The 17,605-nt window shown below is 44.7% G+C and overlaps 1 protein-coding gene across 4 annotated transcripts; it reads right to left on the bottom strand.

The window, feature by feature from the left end:
* Positions 1 to 293: 293 nt before the first annotated feature.
* LOC143996028 (transcription termination factor 1b, mitochondrial-like) lies at positions 294 to 8,292 on the bottom strand. 4 transcript variants are annotated; one of them, XM_077490829.1, is made up of 4 exons: positions 8,021 to 8,292; positions 4,945 to 5,099; positions 4,270 to 4,329; positions 294 to 2,168 (listed from the first exon to the last, which is right to left on the bottom strand). In XM_077490829.1, exon 4 carries the CDS (start codon positions 2,144 to 2,146, stop codon positions 986 to 988), a length of 1,161 nt encoding a protein of 386 aa, XP_077346955.1. In that variant the 5' UTR covers positions 2,147 to 2,168; positions 4,270 to 4,329; positions 4,945 to 5,099; positions 8,021 to 8,292; the 3' UTR covers positions 294 to 985. The 4 variants fall into 4 exon arrangements, with proteins under 4 accessions (XP_077346955.1, XP_077346956.1, XP_077346954.1 ...); XM_077490830.1 differs by having other exon boundaries at positions 8,053 to 8,292; XM_077490828.1 differs by lacking the exon at positions 4,945 to 5,099 and having other exon boundaries at positions 8,021 to 8,291.
* Positions 8,293 to 17,605: the final 9,313 nt, after the last annotated feature.

Below are 17,605 nucleotides of genomic sequence, written 5' to 3'. Positions count from 1 at the left end.
GCTAATGCATACACAAGTCCCACCCACATATGAAAACTGTGTTGAAAACACACGTGAGGTGTCGCCCTGAACATTGGGTGCGAGAGAAATAATTCTAGCCCTAGACCTCCTCTAACTCAATATGTAACCAGTAAAAAATGTTAAAGAATCGCCTATGGGGATTTTTAAGTACCAAAGTTTGGCGCCATTCCACAAGCAAGTTTTTTTTCAGCAAACTGTTTTTTCCCCCCAAAAAAAAAAAACAAAAAAAAAAACATACATACAGTTTGAAAAATTGCTGCGTAAATACCATGCAAGATAGAAGGTTGCAATGACTGCCATTTTATTCTCTAGGGTCTCAGCTAAAATAAATACATGTTTGGGGGTTCTATGTAAATTTTCTAGCAAAAAATAAAACAAAAAAAAAGGAGGGTATGATTTTTACACGAAGGAGAGAAATGTCAGAATTGACCTGTAGTGCAAGATTTAAGGCAGACTTTCAGTCTTCTTTTCACCTTTCCATCTATTAAATCATCTGCCCTTGTTGTTTTAACTTCAGATAGTAAACATTTTTTCTGCCAGTAAATACCTTATACAGCCCACTTTGTGTTTCTTGTCTGGTCATTAGCCTAGGCTTATGACACCATACACAGCACAGCTCTCTCCTGAAAGTCTGCCAGGAAGGAAGGGGAGGGGGGCGAGTCATAAGAGGGCCAATGAGAGCTGCAGAGGTGTGTGTCTGTAAATCCAGGAAGTGAACAGGCAGCAGCTTCAGCTGCCTACAGTTAAAATGGATGCAGCCAGACTCAGTGGAGGGAGATTTCTGCAGCATATTTGGCAAGTACAGAATTACAGTATATATAAAAATATGCAAAGTGGTTGGAGGGGAAACTTCAGAATGGCAAATATGTTTTTATTAATTACAAATTATGTGAGCAGACTGCAGTTCCTCTAAGCCAGGGATCTACAAACTACAGCCCTCCAGCTTTTGGCAATTGTTAGGTATTTACTTATCATAACATCCTTCACTATACAAAAAATTGTTTTTCTTCAGCCAGTTCACAAATTCTGCCTGACGCAGTAATAAAATTCCGGGTCCATTGCTTCCGAGATCATAATCAAGTTGTTGCAACAACCTAACTCTGCTTCTCAAGCGGCTTAAACTCACATCTGACAGCAAAGTATTATCAAGTAATTTACTAGCCTCAATGCCACAATTTAGGAGCAGCTCAATCTTGTAGACGAAGACTTTAGGTGACAGGAGAAGGATGCTGGGATTCTCATAAATGTAGCGGGTGATGTCAGCCTCCAGAACACCCAAAGACTGCATTTTTTGTTGAAAAAGTAAAAAGTTGTCTTCAATGTAATTATTGCATAAGTTGAGAGTAAACGCTCCTTTACCATAGATCCAAGAGAGCAGGTCCTTGTTCTCCAACTTCATGAGGGACTGTATGGACTCTATGTTGGCCTTCACTCTGTTAATACTTCTTGTTAAAATAAAAATATTGTTGGTGATGACCTGTCTAGCGAAATCATCTGGGTTTTCCCCTCCCAAACGCACACACAGATCTTGGAAAAAAAACACCATCTGCTTGTTGAGTTGAACCGTGTTGGCGAAGGTCCGAGGAGACTTGAGCATGAGCTCATGTAAAATTTTGGGTGACAACCCAAGAGACTGGAAAAAGGCAATGTTTTCTGACAACTTCTCAATACCTCCCGATCGGAAGAAAGACTCTGGAGAGCGAGTAACAACCATCAGGACGGCTTCGTCGGTTTTCAAGATACTTTTCCAAAGTCCCCAAACTTCAGGCAGGTCTTTGTAACGGGCAGAAATTGCCTTTGGATACGTTAAAATGATCCTTGAAACACTAAAATGGCTGGCTCCTTTCTGCAGCAGAAACTCCTCGAGGTGTGTTTTGCATGCGGCATGTCTAATTATGGTCGAGGGTCGTCTGCTGAATTTTTTAGCATCCATATCCGTGACTTTGGCATTGGATTGGATTGGATTTAGTAACTGTGTCACATTTTCTTTCTTTTCCCCATAGCCTGAAAATTGAGTGCATGACCGCCCCAACAGTTTGATGAAAACTCCAACATTTAAAGGACCTGTTCCATGCGAACTTTTCACGAAATGTCCACTTATGTTAATTAGAATTTTAAGAGCCATAGTCCAGCCTGTGTTCCTACAACTAAACAAAATGTACATTTTTAGTTTAATGAGCAACTGATATGTATAATTTGGCAAAATGTATATAAGATAGAGAGGTACAGCTGTCCATGTCCAAGTCTGTTCAGTGCATTGTGTGTCTGCATGGTGCTGGAGAGGAACCTTTCCTATACCTATTACACACGTGGGATCTATACTCAGACTTCACAATTTTTATGTATCTTATAATTCAAATGAATATTTGTTTATTCACTATGGTGATTTATGATATGTAATTTATGATATGTAATTTAGGATATAAGGGGCCAGTTCACACCATAGAAACGCAGTTTTCTTTTCTGCATGTGATGCGTTTTTGATGCATCCCAGTGCATTTTTTCCCCCATTCTCTTTTCTTAACCTTAAATAAGGAAGTGTGTTCCAGTCCAGTGCAGAAAAAAAAAATGCAGCATGTTACACTTTTTTTTCTGGAACTGCAAGCACTGGTGTAAACTATGCTATTGAAAACCATAGAACCTACTTTCCATGCACGATTCAGAAACGTGAACTAACCCTAAGAGCGTGGTTTCTTTATTTCTCTTCACGTTATAGGAATTTTTGTTTTTTTACACTTTACAACACTCAGCTCCTTATTGTAGTTCATTTGGTTTTTTGGTCATTGATTCACGCGGGTTTGGAACCTATTGGTTCCTATGTTTTCTTTTATTTACCTTCTCTGCAAGACCTGCGAGTGCCTCTAAACCAATTTTGGCTTAACCAACAATATTTTGTGAGATATTACAATTTGGGCTTAAAGGGGTTGTAAATGATTGTTTTTTTTTTTTTTTTTTTTTAAATAACATACATATCATACTTACCTCCACTGTGCAGTTTGTTTTGCACAGAGTGGCCCCAAACCTCGTCTTCTGGGGTCCCACGGTGGCGCTGGTGGCTCCTCCCCGCATTGAGTGTCCATGTTGGAGAAGGCTCTCCTACAGTGGACACCCATGCGGGTGGACTCCAGAGACCTGCACCTGTGTCCGTGCACACAGAATGCAGGATTCGGGAGTCCACCCCCTGGCGCCGTGTCATTGGATTTGATTGACAGCAGCGGGAGCCAATGGCTGCGCTGCTATCAATCTAACCAATCGGGACATGAGACACCAGCTACAGATGGCATGCTTGTCCCCGAACAGAGGATGATGGTGTCCAGGTAAGTAAAACAGGGGGGGGGGGGGCTGCAGCACTTAAAAAGTTTTATCACCATGCATTAAGGTGAAAATTCAGGAGGGTTTACAACTCCTTTAGGCTGGGTTCACACTGCTGCGGGGGGAGATCCGGATGTGATTCGCACAGCAAATCACATCCGATCTCCGTAGCGATGCGAGTTCAGCCATACAGATAGTATGGCTGAATTCGCAGCGCTCCCGCAGCAAACTCGCACGGGACCCTTTTTTTGGTCCGCAACAGAATCGGATCGCATGGGGGTTCACACCATGCGATCCGATTCCTGTGCGAGTCGGCAGATCGCACTGCGATATGCGGACGGATCTGGGGGTGTCATTAACATAACATTGACACTCCCAGCCATCCGCATAGGGCAGTGTGAACTGCCGGCGGGAGGTGTGCGATGCGGGAAAACGCCGCGGATTCGCGGCGTTCCCGCATCGCTATAGTGTGACCCCGGCCTTAAAGCGATAAGTCTTGTTTTTGTTTTGTTAAAAATAACAAACATGTTATACGTGCCTGTTCTGTGCAGTGGTTTTGCACAGAGCAGCCCCAATCCATCTCTTCTCCCTCCTGCTATAGGGGCACCCAAGCCGAGCTGCTGCTCTGTGTGTCCATTCAGACATGAAGTTCTAGCTCAGCCCTGCCCCCCCTCTCTCTCCTCATTGGCTTACTGAGTTTGGCTGAGACGACATTGACAGCAGCTGGAGCCAATCAGGAGGGAGCGTCCCAAACAACCAAGGCTCTCGTGCAACGTCGCTGGATTGAGATGAGGCTCAGGAAAATATTAGGGGGGCTACTGCACACCCTTTTTTTTTATTTCACAGGATGCATTAAGATAAAAAAATAAAAAAGTCTGTCTTTAGAACCACTTTAAATTAACTGACGTATCACTAAAAAGGTGTCTATTTCCTTACCTTAAAACATATCAAAGGGGGGGTCACACACACCCCCTTTCAACATTCTAAAGAACACATCTGCAAAAAAAAAGAAAAGAAAAAAAGAAAGTGTCACCAAGTACCTCACAGAAAGAAATACATTTCTTTAAATTTTTATTTTATTAAAGCATAACTCCACTTTTGTTGAGTAAAAAAAAAAAAAAAAAAAAAAAACCCATTCCCCTCTGGGTGATCTATGTACATGGCAAGGATTATAACCATTTGCTGATCAGCCGCTGCAATATGGCACACGTGTGTGTGTGTGTGCGTGTGTGTATATATGTGTGTGTGCGCGCGTATATACAAATGCGCGCCTGTGTATGTGTGCGTACGCGTGCCTATGTGTGTGTATATGCGTATGTGTATATGCGTGTGCGCGCATGTGTGTATATATGCGCGCGCACGTGTGTATATGTGTGTGCGCATGTTTATAGAGCAAAAAATAAAAAAAAATGCAGAGGAGATCAAATGCCACCAAAAGAAAGCTTTTTGTGGTAAAAAAAAAAAACGTACATTTTGTTTGGGTGCAATGTCTCGTGACCGCGTAATTGTCAGCTAAAGCAACACCGTGCCGAATCGCAAAAAGTGCTCTGGTCAGGAAGGGGGTAAAATCTTCCAGGTCTGACACGGTTAAAGTTTGCTGTAGAGTCCTACCTTTAGTTATTCTGAAGGAATCCATGTGTGCCTCTGTTCTCAGTGAGTGTAATGGGAGCAGTTTCATAAATAACTGTCAGGTGTGAAGCTGAAGGGCACAAATGAGAAAATCTGCTGGGCCTGCATCCCTTTAGATGTGTTCCTTTTGAAAGTGTCTCAAAAAAAAAAATATTTTTTTTTTTTATACCCTGTTTCCCCGATAGTAAGACACCCCCGATTGTAAGACGTATCGGGAGTTTCAGAGGGGTCGGCTAATATAAGCCGTACCCCGAAAGTAAGACATATGTCTTACTTTCGGGGAAACACGGGGGTATTGCCGCCTCCCTCTCATCTAGCTGCGCGCCGCCTCCTGCCCACGTCCGCACCGTCCCCCTCTCCATACGTCGCCGCGTCTGCCATTTCCCTCTGATCTTAATGAGCGCCGCCTCCTGCCCACGCCTGAGCCGTCCCCCTCTCCATACGTCACCGCGCCGTCCCCTGCACTTGTCACTGCCGCCCCCTGCTTAAAATACGGTAATGCACACAGTATTAATCATACATCAGTAAAACATACACACTGGCATACTGGGGTATCATCTGCTGTATGTAACCCAGTGGGTATCAGCAGGTGTCACACTGGATTAAATACAGCAGGTGGTACTGTATCACACATAAATCTGTTTTATCTTCCAGTATTCCACTGTTCGTTCTTACCATTTTTCATTGTTTTACATGTTATGCAATGTTGTAACAAGACATTCTTGGCACTTCCTTTTATAAAACTGTTTTGTGGTGAATACAATACTGTTCAGGTTGTTAATAAACGTTAATTTTATGGTTAAAACAAAAAATTCGACAATATTTTTTCCAATATGGGGCTTTTGGGGATAAAAAGAAAGTAAGACACTGTCTTACTTTCGGGGAAACACGGTATGAGATATAATATATTTGTATTTATTAGAAAAGGTCAGACGGAATCATTTCAGACAACACCGATCGAGTGTGGGCTTCAGCTGACTTTCCCCCCCCCCCGAAAAGTCTGACAGACCTAGCAATAGGAATTGATTCCGTCTGAATTCCGGAGGGTTCCGAAAAGCGGCGTTTCCATTTTTGCATGAACCTCCGCTTTAAGTTCTATTGGTAGATATCATGTCTAATTTTGTTCACAGAACATTTTTTAAGATTGTGACAGCGAGCAGGGGGAGAATGTCAAAACAAGCATCTTGCAATGGAAGCATGCTCCCAAGCCACTGCTCTGCATTTCCATTCAGACACTGAGCCATGGCTTGACCCCATCCCCTCTTCCCCACTGGCTGCAGCTGACAGCAGCAGGACCCAATGGCTCCTGTTGCTGTCCCAGCCAATGAGGAGGGGGAAGTCCCCAGAGAGCCAATAATATTGTGCACGTCGCTGGATCGAGGGTGAGCTCAGGTTAACATAAGGGGGGGGGGGGGAATGGGGCTGGTGCACTCTAACACTAAAATCTGTACATCTACAGACATCCACGATCTAATACTAACCTATCTAGCCCTGTAAAGAATAAATCAGTATACATACCTTTTGTGAAGCCGATCCAACCCCATGCTGAGCCATCAGCTTCGCTGTGGAGGCGGGTGCAGAGGACACAGCCGACAACAGAAGCCCCATATGGGTGATGTCACATCCCACTAATTTCACAGCCGTTGTCAGCCGTGTCCTCTGCAGAGCTTTCGCCAATGGAGACCGGAAAAAAAAAAGAATACATATACCGATTTCTTCTTTACAGGGCTAGATAGGTTAGTGTTAGATCATGGATGTCTGCAGATGTAGAGATTTTAGTGTTAGGCTGGACTTAAACTTTCAGTCTTTAGTACCACTTTAAGGCTGGGTTCACACAGATTCATTGCATGTCATTTGTACAGGATTCACACCAGATTCCTGTACAAATTACATGCAAGTTAAGTGCAGTGAGCCATACATTATGTCCTGTGCATTTCTGTCCGCACTGGAGACGTATTGCATGGTTGTTTAGACACATGCAATCTGATTCCACAGTTCACACTGCCTTCTGCAAACTGCTTTTGGGGCGTCATTAAAGTGGAGTTCCACCCAGAAGTTGAACTTGCGCTGATCCGGTTCCTACCCCCCTCTCCTAGTGCCACTTGGCACCTTTTGGGGGGGGGGGGGGGGGAGCAGATACCTGTCTAATCCAGGTATTTGCTTCCACTTCTGGCAAAAGAGAGCTGCAGAAACCACAGTAAACTACACCATGTCCATGTCAGTCCCCCCCCCCCCCCCCCCCCGCTGTCTTCTGGGAGACACACAGGTCCCAGAAGACAGCAGGGACCATTCAGCACACACTCAGTAGGAAACAGGCTGTGAAGCCGCACGGCTTCACTTTCCAATTCCCTTACTCAAGATACCAGTGCCTCCACCTGCAGCCGAGGGATGGGTCGGCTTCAGGTGAGGACATTGCAGGCACCCTGGACAGGCAAGCGTGCTTATTTTAAAAAAGTCAGCAGCTGCAGTATTTGTAACTGCTGACTTTTATTTATTGTTTCCAGGCGGGACTCCGCAAAAAAAACAAACACCTTTATACCGATACCCAAAGCGGGTCGTAGAGCGTGAGAACTTGCCTGCAATTCTGATGCGGTAACCCGCATCAGTGTGAGCCTATACAGGTGGAAAGCAGCTATACGGCCCGCATGCAAAAGGGCCTAAGGCTACATGCACACAAACATACGACCATATAGTGTAAGTCACTTCTATATTTAGAGCACACAGGAACCCAGCCACAGCGCGTTTCTGTCCGTAGAACTGTACTAGAAAATACGCAGTGTGCCTGTAAGCCTATGCAAACACCAGGGTTTCTGATTACAGGTGCACGGACAGATTTTCCTCCACGCACATGCATTCACAATCACCGGCATGTACACAAGATTATAGGAGCACTAAATATATTGCTGCAGTTACATGCAAAGAAAACCGCCACAGATGGAGCTCGCAGGCGCTGTAAATAATAAAGGATTTATACTGCACAGCTATACCCCTCCCCCCCATGCATGTTTATGGAGCCTAAAATCAAGTGTAAAGCAGGAAGTCTTTAGACCTAACTTACAAAGCAAACACACAATGAAGCACGTCAGTCACCTCGCTGATAATAAAGATCCTTGTGTTTTGTGCTTTAGGAACGGATCTGCATGTCTTCAGGAGGTCACAAGCACAACAAGCTGGAGACGGGCTGCACCTAGAGCCATCCATTCCCTGCCTCCCCTCCTCCACTGTTCATGTGCACAGCACTTCCTGCTCCATGTGACGACCCTCCTCATTGGCTGCACACACAGCAGCCCTGGTTGGCTCCCTGAGATTGGCTCTTAGCTGGTCTCACTTTCCTATCGATGAGACGTGTGTGGCTGTCCATGATGGGGCCTGTAGTTCCACAGAAGCCCGAGCTAGAGTCATCCCTTTAAAATCATCCCTTTAATCCATGACACACATTAACCACTTGACCACTGGGCACTTAAACACCCTTAATAACCACACCAATTTTCAGCTTTCGGTGCTCTCACATTTTGAATGACAATTACTCAGTCATGCAACACTGGACCTATATGAAATTTTTGTCCTTTTTTCACACAAATGGAGCTTTCTTTTGGTGGTATTTAATCACCGCTCGTTTTTTTTATTTTTTGTGCTATAAAAGAAAAAATACAGAAAATTCTGTAAAAAAAATGAATTTTTCTTTGTTTCTGTTATAAAATTTAGCAGATTATTAATTTTTTCTTCATAAATTTTGGCCAAAATTTATACTACTACATATCTTTGGTAAAAATAAGTACAAATTGGTGGATATTATTTGGTGTTTGTGAAAGTTATAGAGTCCACAAGCTATGGTGCCAATATCTGAAAATTGATCACACCTGAAGTACTGACGGCCTATTTCAATTCTTGAGACCCTAACATGCCAGAAAAGTACAGATACCCCCCAAATGACCCCTTTTTGGAAAGAAGACATTCCAAGGTATTTAGTAAGAGGCATGATGAGTTTTTTGAAGTTGTCATTTTTTCCCACAATTCTTTGCAAAATCAAGATTTTTTTAACTTTTTTTTTTTTCACAAAATTGTCATATTATCAGTTTATTTCTCACACAGCATATGCATACCATAAATTACACCCCAAAACACATTCTGCTATTACTCCTGAGTACGGCGATACCATGTGTGAGACTTTTACACAGTGTGGCCACATACAGAGGCCCAACATGCAGGGAGCGCCATCAGGCGTTCTGGAGCACCCAGGACAATTCTGACATTTCTCTCCTACATGTAAAAATCATCATTTATTTGCTAGAAAATTACATAGAATCCCAAAACATTATATATGTTTTTTTAGCAAACACCCTGGAGAATACAATGGTGGCAACTTTTTATCTCGCACGGTATTTGCGCAGCAATTTTTCGAATGCTTTTTTTTTTAAAAAAAAAACTGTTTTGTGCTTAAAAAAACAAAACACAGTAAAGTTAGCCCAATTTTTGCATAATGTGAAAGATGAAGTTACACCGAGTAAATAGATACCTAACATGTCACTCTTCAAAATTACACAGGCTCGTGGAATGGCGCCAAACGTCGCTACTTAAAAATCCCCATAGGCAACGATTTAATTTTTTTTTACTGGTTATATGTTTTGAGTTACAGAGGAGGTCTAGGGCTAGAATTATTGCTCTCGCTCTAACGTTCGCAGCGATACCTCACATGTGTGGTTTGAACACAGTTTTCATATGTGGGCGGGACTTACGTATGCGTTCGCTTCTGCATGCGAGCACATGGGGACAGGGGTGCTTTTAAAAAAAATAATAATAATTTATTGTTCATTTTACTTTATTTATTTTAGTTTGACATTTTTTTCCCCAAAAATACATTTTTTGATCACTTTTATTCCTATTACAAGGAATGTAAACATCCCTTGTAATAGGAATATGGCATGACAGGTCCTCTTTACAGTGAGATATGGGGTCAATAAGACCCCGCATCTCACCTCTAAGCTGGAAAGCCTGAAAAAATAAAAGATTCTGGATTTGATCGTATTGGTGAGTCGGTAGAAGCACCGGAGGGCGGCGGGAGGGGGGGGTGTCTATGGCTGGGTATTGCAGGGTATCACCGACTATGGCTGGGTATCTCAGAGTATGGCTGGGTATCTCAGAGTATGGCATTGCAGAGCATTGCAGGATATTGGCAGGTGTTGCAGAGCATTGCAGAGTGTTGCAGGGTATTGGCGGGTGTTGCAGAGCATTGCAGAGTGTTGCAGGGTATTGGTGGGTGTTGCAGAGCATTGCAGAGTGTTGCAGAGCATTGCAGAGTGTTGCAGGGTATTGGCGGGTGTTGCAGAGCATTGCAGAGTGTTGCAGGGTATTGCAGAGTATTGCAGGGTATTGCAGAGTAATGCAGGGTAATGCAGGGTAATGCAGAGTAATGCAGGGTATTGCAGAGTAATACCCCTCCGATCGGTACAGAGAGGGGGAGGGAGGAACCGGCGTCATAACATGACGCCGGTTTGTTTACGAGTGATCACTCCGGAGCGATCACATGGTAAACGGCCGATATGAGCGGCCGTTTACCGTGATCCGTGATGCGCCGAATCCTGTGGACCCGGCGGTCACGGATGCTCTCGAGTGTGCGCGAGAGCGGAATTCTGAGAGGACGTCATATGACGGCCTCCCAGGGTTAAGAAACCGCCCTGTAGCCGTCATTCGGCTATAGGGCGGTTGTTAAGTGGTTAATTACACAGGTTCTGTGGCTGATTAAGGTGGTAAATAAACTCAATTGGTTCCTTATCTGCATTAAATCAGCCTCAGAACCTGTGTAATTAATGTGTCCTGGATTAACCACCTCAATACCGGGCACTTAAACACCTTCCTGTCCAGACCAATTTTGAGCTTTCAGCGCTGTCGCACTTTGAATGACAATTGCGCGGTCATGCTACACTGTACCTAAATGAAATTTTTATATTTCTTTTCCCACAAATGGAGCTTCCTTTTGGTGGTATTTGATCACCTCTACGGTTTTTATTTTTTGCTAAACAAATAAAAAAAGACTGAAAATTTTGAAAAAAATTGTTTTTTTTTGTTTCAGTTTCAAAACTTTGTAAATAAGTACGTTTTCCCCTTCACTGATGGGGCTGCACTGACGGGCACTGATAAGGCAGCACTGATGGGCACTGATGAGGTGGCCCCAATGAAGTGGTACTGATGAGGTGGCATTGATGGGCACTGATATGTGGCACTGATGGACACTGATAGGTGGCACAAATTGGTACTGATAGCTGGAACAGATTGGCATGGATAGGCAGCATGAATGGGCATGGATAGGCGGCACAGACGGGCATGGATGGGCACTGATAGTTGGCATGGATGAGCACTGATAGGTGGCACTGACATGCGGCATTCTATTGTATTGATGGATGCTAATCAGTGCCAAACAATAATGCATGCCAATCAGTGATGCCCATTGTGGGCACTGATTGGCATCCATTGTGGGCACTGACTGGCATCCCTGGTGGTCTAGGGTGGCATACCTGGTGGTATCCCTGGTGGTCCAGTGTTGGCATCCTCGGGAGGGCTGTGCTGATAATCGATCAGCACAGACCCCCTCCCCCGTCAGAGGAGCAGCCGATCGGCTCTTCTCTACTCGCCTCTGACCGACGCGAGTGAGGAAAAGCCGTTCACCGGCTCTTCCTATCTGCTTGCCCATACAGAATATACGGGCACACAGATACACTGAAAAATCTGTAGGAGACCTGCATGGCACTATCAATCTGCTGAACATTGGTACAATGCTTTACAGTCTCCAAAAAAGAATAAATAAATAAATGCACATTATTATTTTTTATAGAAAAGTGAACTTATCCTTTAACCACTTATGCCCCGGACCATTTTCCAGCTAAAGGACCAAGCCCCTTTTTGCGATTCGGCACTGTGTCGCTTTAACTGACAATTGCGCGGCCGTGCGACGTGGCTCCGAAACAAAATTGATGTTCTTTTTTTCCCACAAATGGAGCTTTCTTTTGGTGGTATTTGATCACCCCTGCGTTTTTTATTTTTTGCGCTATAAACAAAAAAAGAGCGACAATTTTGAAAAAAAACGCATTATTTTTTACATTTTGCTACAATAAATATCCCCCAAAAATATCTAAAAAAACTTTTTTTTCCCTCAGTTTAGGCTGATATGTATTCTTCTACATATTTTTGGTAAAAAAAAAAAAAAATTGCAATAAGCGTTTATTGATTGGTTTGCGCAAAAGTTATAGCGTCTACAAAATAGGGGATGGTTTTATGGCATTTTTATTTATATATTTTTTTTACTAGTAATGGCGGCGATCAGTGATTTTTATTGTGACTGCGATATTATGGCGGACACATCGGACAATTTTGACACATTTTTGGGACCATTGGCATTAATACAGTGATCAGTGCAATTAAAAATGCATTGATTACTGTAAAAATGTCACTGGCAGTGAAGGGGTTAACCATTAGGGGGTAGTGTAGGGGTTAAGTGTGTGTGTTTTTTTAACTGTAGGGGGGCGTGGCTTGGCGTCTGACTTCACTGATCGTCTTTCCCTATAACAGGGAACAGACGATCAGTGACAGTCTCAGTAGGAAGCACAGGAGAGGTTTGTTTACACAGACCTCTCCTCGTTCTTCAGCTCTGTGACCCAATCGCAGGACACCGGCGGCGATTGGGTCCGCGGTTCCCCGGTCACGGAGCTCAGGACCGGGACGCGAGTGCGCCGGCGGCGGCGCGCTTGAGACCCATGGCTGGGCACTTAAAGGGCAATGCACCTGCTAGCAAACGTATGCAGGCATAGGACACGCCCCCTTAAGGGAGACTTAACTGGAAAAAAAAAGTTAATTAAATCCTCAAGGGCTTTTTTTTTTTAACACTAGCGAGCGCGGAGGTGTCAGATCATGTGATCTCGCGCAGAGCGCTTGCCCTGCTGCAGTAAATGTGCGGTCATGAAGTGGTTATGAAGCGGTTAAACCCACAAGTGCATTTTTTTTATCACTTCTATTACTTTATATTGGCTTTTAAAATTTACCTATGCAGCAATTTGGATGAAAAGTTTAGCACAGACAAACACTTTTTGAAAGATAAAACGTACATTTTATATACAACTAGGGGTGAACCAAATGGAAATTTTGGTGCCGACACCGAAAATGAAAATGAAGGATGCACTAGGCCAAAAACCAATACCAAAAATAAACAGTTTTTAAAAAATATTTTTATATACAATTGTATTATATTCGACTTTTTAATTAATATCATCAATTTAAATTAATATGAATTTATTGTTGGCCATTTATTGGCACCTTTGGTGCAAGAAAAGCTCAAGAAAATTTAGTCCGCAGTCTCTAACGATCTCTTGTATCATCTCCACAGTCTCTAATCATTTCTTGTATCATGTCCCCAGTCTCTCACCATCTGATACAGGAGATGGTCAGAGACTGCAGACATACTAAAGGAGATGGTCAGAGACTCCAGACATAGTATAGGAGATGGTCACAGGCTGCAGACATAGTACAGCAGAGCGTCAGAGACTGCAGATATAGTACATGAGCTGGTTAGAGATTCCAGATATAGTACATGAGATGGTCAGAGACTGCAGACATAGTATCGGAGATGGTCAGAGACTGCAGACATAGTATCGGAGATGGTCAGAGACTGCAGACATACTACAGGAGAGGGTCAGAGATTGCAGATATACTAGGGGAGATGGTCAGAGACTGCAGACATAGTATAGGAGATGGTCAGACTGCAGACATCGTACAAGAGATCAATGCAGCCTCACCAGTGCCCATCAGATGCAGCCCGCCACAAGTGCCCATCAGATTTAGCCTGCCAGTGCCTATCAGATGCAGCCTGCCAGTGCCCATCATATGCAGCCTGCCGGTGCCTATCAGATGCAGCATGCCTGTTCCCCTCATCAGATGCAGCCTGCCAGTCCCCATCATATGCAGCTTGCCAGTGCCAGTCATGTGCAGCCTGCCAGTGCCCATCATATGTAGCTTGCCAGTGCCGTCATATGCAGCCTGCCTGTGTCTGGATGCAGCCTCACCCGTGCCCGTATCAGAGCACCGATCTCCGTGTGTCCTGGAGCTGTGAATTGAATTGCCCGAGCCGTAGTAACAATGTCCCGCCTCCTTTGATCACATCACGCTGATTCGCAGATTACAGATATAGTACATGAGATGGTCAGAGACTGCAGACATACTACAGGAGAGGGTCAGAGATTGCAGATATACTACAGGAGATGGTCAGAGACTGCAGATATACTACAGGAGATGGTCAGAGACTGCAGACATAGTATAGGAGATGGTCAGAGACTGCAGACATCGTACAAGAGATCAATGCAGCCTCACCAGTCCCCATCAGATGCAGAATGCCAGCGCCCTTTAGACGTAGCATGCCAGTGCCCATCAGATTTAGCCTGCCATTGCCTATCAGATACAGCCTGCCAGTGCCCATCTTATGCAGCCTGCCTGTGCCCATCAGATGCAGCCTGCCTGTTCCCCTCATGCAGCCGGACAGTGCCCATCATATGCAGCTTGCCAGTGCCAGTCATATGCAGCCTGCCAGTGCCATCATATGCAGCCTGCCTGTGTCTGGATGCAGCCTCACCTGTGCCCGGATCACAGCACTGATCTCCGTGTGTCCTGGAGCTGTGAATTGAATTGCCCGGGCCGTAGTAACAATGTACCGCCTCCTTTGATCACATCACGCTGATTCGATGTCCCGCCATTAGATCAGTGTGTCGTCTTTCACAGGAGGCGGGACATTGTTACTGCGGCCTATGCATTTCAGCTCCATAACACACAGAGATCGCCACTCTGTGGGAGGGAGGAGAGAAGGAGGGAGGATTGGGGTGAGCCAGGAAGACGCCCCCCGCAATGGGTGGCACCAGGGGGTGTAGGGCCCGCCCAGGCCCTGCCCCATTTTCAGGTCCATTATATATATAAAATTACTATCGGCAATTTTCTGAAAACACAATTTTCAGCATTTGCTTTTTGGCCACCAAAATTTTCGGTGCATCCCTATATACTATAACTATATAGATCAGACCAAAATGAGGGACAAATGAGGAGGAAAGAGGGACATTGCTCCAAATCAGGGACTATGGCCTCCAAGCAAGGTTGCTGGCTGTAGTTGTCTAAGCTGTCCCCCCCATACAGATGGGAGAGGAGAGAGAGCTCGATCTGCTCCTCTTCCTCCCGCCCCTACCCCTCTGTGTCTGCCCACACTCCAATCCCCAGTGCTATACCACAGAAAAGGGAAGTGGGGAGGGCGCTGAAATTTGAAGTCCAGCAGCCTCATGTACAGCTGGATGAGAGGTGCTGACTGCCAAGGGATGAGTGAGCTCACCATCCTTCCCTGTCTGTGACTGAAGTGTCCCCCCTTCTCTCTCCTGCCTCTGAGTGAGTACACTAAGGTAAATCAGGGTTCTTAGAGCACCCCTTATATCACAGTTACCCTTTATACCAGAGGCCACACTGTTCCCTTATATCAGAGTACTCAGCGTTCCCCCCTAAATCAGGGTTCCCAGAGCATCCCTTATGTTCGAGTCCCCAGAGTTCTCCCTTACATCAGAGTCTGCAGTGTAATGCCGCGTACACCCGAACGGAATTCCGGCCAGAAAAAGAGAGATGAGAGCTTTTCATCGGAAATTGCGATCGTGTGTATGCTCCATCGGAATTTAGCTGTCCGAATTTCCGCCAGCCAAAAATTGATAGCATGTTCTCAATTTTCCAGACGGAAAAACTATCGATAATTCTGATTGTATGTATGCAATTCCGACACGCCAAAATTCACGCATACTCAGATTCAACTACGAGACGGAAGCTATTGGCTACTGGCTATTGAACTTCCTTTTTCTAGTCCCGTCATACGTGTTGTACGTCACCGCATTATAAACGTTCGGAATTTGATGTGACCGGGTGTAGGCAAGACAGCTTGAGCCGAATTCCGTCGGAATTCCGTCAGGAAAACCATCAGAGCTTTTTCCGACAAGAATTCCGATCGTGTGTACATGGCAAAAGGGAACTCTGCGTATTCAGATGTAAAAGGGGAACTCTGTGGATTCAGATGCAAAGGGGGACTCTGTGTCCACTAATGAACAGGGGCTTGTTTCCCACTGACACAAACACATAAGGGTCATTCACCCAATGACATCATAAAGGAGCCTTCTCCTTCATATCTCCAATGATTAGATTCACTTTACTGATCACCAATGTAACAGTCCTTCTGTCTCTGAATACCAATGAAATTTAGGTCAAGCATGAAGGTGAACACATAAAACAGGGAAATGAATACTGACCTACAATGTAAAGGGGGAATTTACAATGACCTCCACTGTAATGGAAGTACATTGAACACAATTATATTGTGTGCATTGATAGATAGTGTAATGCAGGGGTGTCCAAACTTTTTTCAAAGTGGGCCGGATTTGATGAAGTGAACATGCCTGAGGGCCGACCATTTTGCCTGACATTCTTTGAACCATTGAAAATTCGGTCTAAGTGTGTCCATCCGAGCACTAATACACAGCCCAACAAGAATTCTCTTGCCTTTGTCGCACTCGTTCCCAACACACAGACGAATGGTCTGCACTTTAGGGGGCACCGTTAATTCTTAATGGTACCCCACACATTGGAAAATGTAGGGTGCTTTTGGTGCAGTGCAATAAAAAAAAAAAAAACACACACAGACACATGTGCGCACACACACATACAGACACATGTGCACACACACACACATGTGCACACACACACATACACATGTGCACACACACATACAGACACATGTGCACACACACACACACACACACATACAGACACATGTGCACGCACACACACACATACACACACATACACATGTGCACACACACACATACAGACACATGTGCACGCACACACACACACATACAGACACATGTGCACGCACACACACACACATACAGACACATGTGCGCGCACACACACACATACAGACACATGTGCGCGCACACACACACATACAGACACATGTGCGCGCACACACACACATACAGACACATGTGCGCACACACACACATACAGACACATGTGCGCACACACACACATACAGACACATGTGCACACACACACACACATACAGACACATGTGCACACACACACACACATACAGACACATGTGCACACACACACACAGACACACACATACAGACACATGTGCACACATACAGACACATGTGCACACACACACACATACAGACACATGTGCACACACACACACACATACAGACACATGTGCACACACACACACACATACAGACACATGTGCACACACACACACACATACAGACACATGTGCACACACACATACAGACACATGTGCACACACACATACAGACACATGTGCACACACACATACAGACACATGTGCACACACACATACAGACACATGTGCACACACACATACACATGTGCACACACACATACACATGTGCACACACACATACAGACACATGTGCACACACACACACACATACAGACACATGTGCACACACACACACATACAGACACATGTGCACACACACACACATACAGACACATGTGCACACACACACACACATACAGACACATGTGCACACACACACACACATACAGACACATG

Source organism: Lithobates pipiens, unplaced genomic scaffold, assembly GCF_037356315.1.
Source record: "Lithobates pipiens isolate NorthernLeopardFrog02 unplaced genomic scaffold, aLitPip1_a1.2 Scaffold_19, whole genome shotgun sequence".
NCBI lineage: Eukaryota > Metazoa > Chordata > Amphibia > Anura > Ranidae > Lithobates > Lithobates pipiens.
This window is presented reverse-complemented; position numbering and strand designations above follow the sequence as displayed.